Source organism: Entamoeba nuttalli (genome assembly GCF_000257125.1).
Source record: "Entamoeba nuttalli P19 unplaced genomic scaffold asmbl_3462, whole genome shotgun sequence".
NCBI classification, from domain to species: Eukaryota; Evosea; order Mastigamoebida; family Endamoebidae; genus Entamoeba; species Entamoeba nuttalli.
Genome location: NW_008576102.1, coordinates 1 through 2,207, shown reverse-complemented (window position 1 = coordinate 2,207; position 2,207 = coordinate 1). Strand labels below are relative to the sequence as shown.

The following is a 2,207-nucleotide window of genomic DNA, read 5'->3' as shown; positions in this document are numbered from 1 at the left end:
GAATTATTACACAGGACTTGATGTTAAAGGAACATTGAACATTAGAACTGGAAGTACGTTTGAAACAACAAAGATCAAAGTATATAAGACTAATGCAATAAGTAGTAAAGTGACTGTAAGTAGTACGTCTACACTTAATCTTAAGAGTATTGAAGTTGTAATGGATGTAGTTAATGATGAACCGATATTTACAGGGGATGTACCATCAAGAATAACTGGTGTTAGTACTAGTAATATGGTAATAAATGGAGCATCATCAAGTACTTGTCAAGCAATAGGAAGTTTCAGTAATTCTGATAATTCAAGAAACACTTTCATAAAAAGTGAAATGTCTGATCTTGGATGCTTATCCAAATTATGGATTGTTTGTTCAAAGAAAACATTATCTTATAAATGTCCAGGCAATACACAATGCACATTCAAAGCATCAACAACAGAACTAAATGCATCTGATAAGGCTAGTTATATTGATCAAGAAAACTGTCCATGTTCTGAAGCAGGGTCAGAAATATTTACCACAGGATGTGAAACAAATATTCCATCGAATGTGTCAGGAATAATCAAGGATATGAAAGGGTCTATTGAGACATTGACTGTAGATACTGATGGAGTAGAGATTGAAACATCAAATGTTTTGAGTATTTCAACAATGAGAATAAGAGGAGTTAATCAGTTTAAAGGAAGTCAAGCTATTAAAGTAGATATTGTTGATATTTTCACGTCACTTCCTACAAGAGTAACGTTTGATAATCCAGTCAGTATTTCAGCAACTCAATTGAGTGGGTCAAGTGTCTTTTTCTTCTTTAAGAATGAAGTTAGTATTATACTTGGAACAACAAAAGGACAAACAATAAAATCAGGAGCATCAGTTTCATTGAGTAGTACACTTAGTAATGATCAAAACATAGAAGTAATAACAACTGAAGAAATGAAAGAAGCCGACTTATTCATAAGTAGTAACAAACAAGTTAAATTAGGAGGAAGTCTTTATTCAAAGACATTAACAATTACAAATACTAAAGAAACAACAGATGAAGAAGCTATGTTTATGATACCAACAGGAAAAGAATTTAATGCAAATAAATTGAAAGTAGTTTCTAGTTATCTAAAGAGTTACAAAATAGTTGAAACATCAGATATTAATTATGTTAATATTGGAGAATATTCAGATGGAGTTTATATTGATAAGTACAAGAGTTATGCAACATATGGAACAAAAGGAAAAAGAAGTTCAGATATTATATGTTCAATGAAAAAAGAAGGAATACAATCAGGAGTTATTGCATTTGATGATAAAAATACAAACACAAGTTGGGATAGAGCAGGATGTTCATGTGATGGAGAGTCATGTCAAGTTAATATGATAAGTGATAGTGATTATCGTATGACCGGAATTAATTATGAATTTGTTAAGAGTATTTTCATAAAGAATGGTAATGATTTAAAAACATATACTAGTGTATTAGAAGGAGATAAGATTCAAGGAGAAAATATTGAAGTTGATACAGGAAATATAGAATTTAGAGTAGGAAAAATTCAAATGAATAAATTAACTATTCAGAAAGAATCTACTATTTCATTTATTGGAATAAACAATACTAGTACAATTGAAAATATTGTTTTAATTAAACCAGGAACTACATCTATTTTAGTTAAAGATGGAATTACTCCATTAACATTAAAAATCAACAATGACAATAATACACTTAATTCTATTACATTACAGAATAGTCGTAGAGTAATAATATCAAACACACAAACTACAATTAATTTAGGAGAAGTTAATATTGAGAATAGTCAGTTATATCTTGATAGTGGAAACTATGAATTTAATGAAAAAACAATCAATTTCATTGTTAACTCAAATGACTTTATGATGGTTATGGGACCAAGTACTCAAATTAATAGTAACAATCGAGAAATAAAAACAATGAATTTCAATATTAAAATTGAAAAAGAATTAGAAGGACCAATATACTTATTAAGAACATCTTATCAAAACTTTATTAGTAGGTTCGGAGTTAAATTCAGAGTCACATCCAATAATCGTCTTAAAGGAGAACCAACGAATGCAAAAGACTCAAAATATGAACTAACACAGGTTTGTCGTATTTATGTTGCATTAGTACCAAAAGGATACACAATAACAGAATGTCCAAAAGATCCATGTGGAACAAATGAAGCAGGTATTTCTTCACAAATAACTA

The 2,207-nt window shown here is 29.3% G+C and overlaps 1 protein-coding gene across 1 annotated transcript; it reads left to right on the top strand.

The window, feature by feature from the left end:
- Positions 1-160: 160 nt before the first annotated feature.
- ENU1_069710 (hypothetical protein) lies at positions 161-2,186 on the top strand (the record flags this gene model as incomplete). The annotated part of the gene is made up of 1 exon (XM_008858399.1): positions 161-2,186. A coding segment is annotated over one exon (2,026 nt), but the record flags the coding sequence as incomplete, so codon positions are not given.
- Between the last annotated feature and the right edge of the window lie 21 nt (positions 2,187-2,207).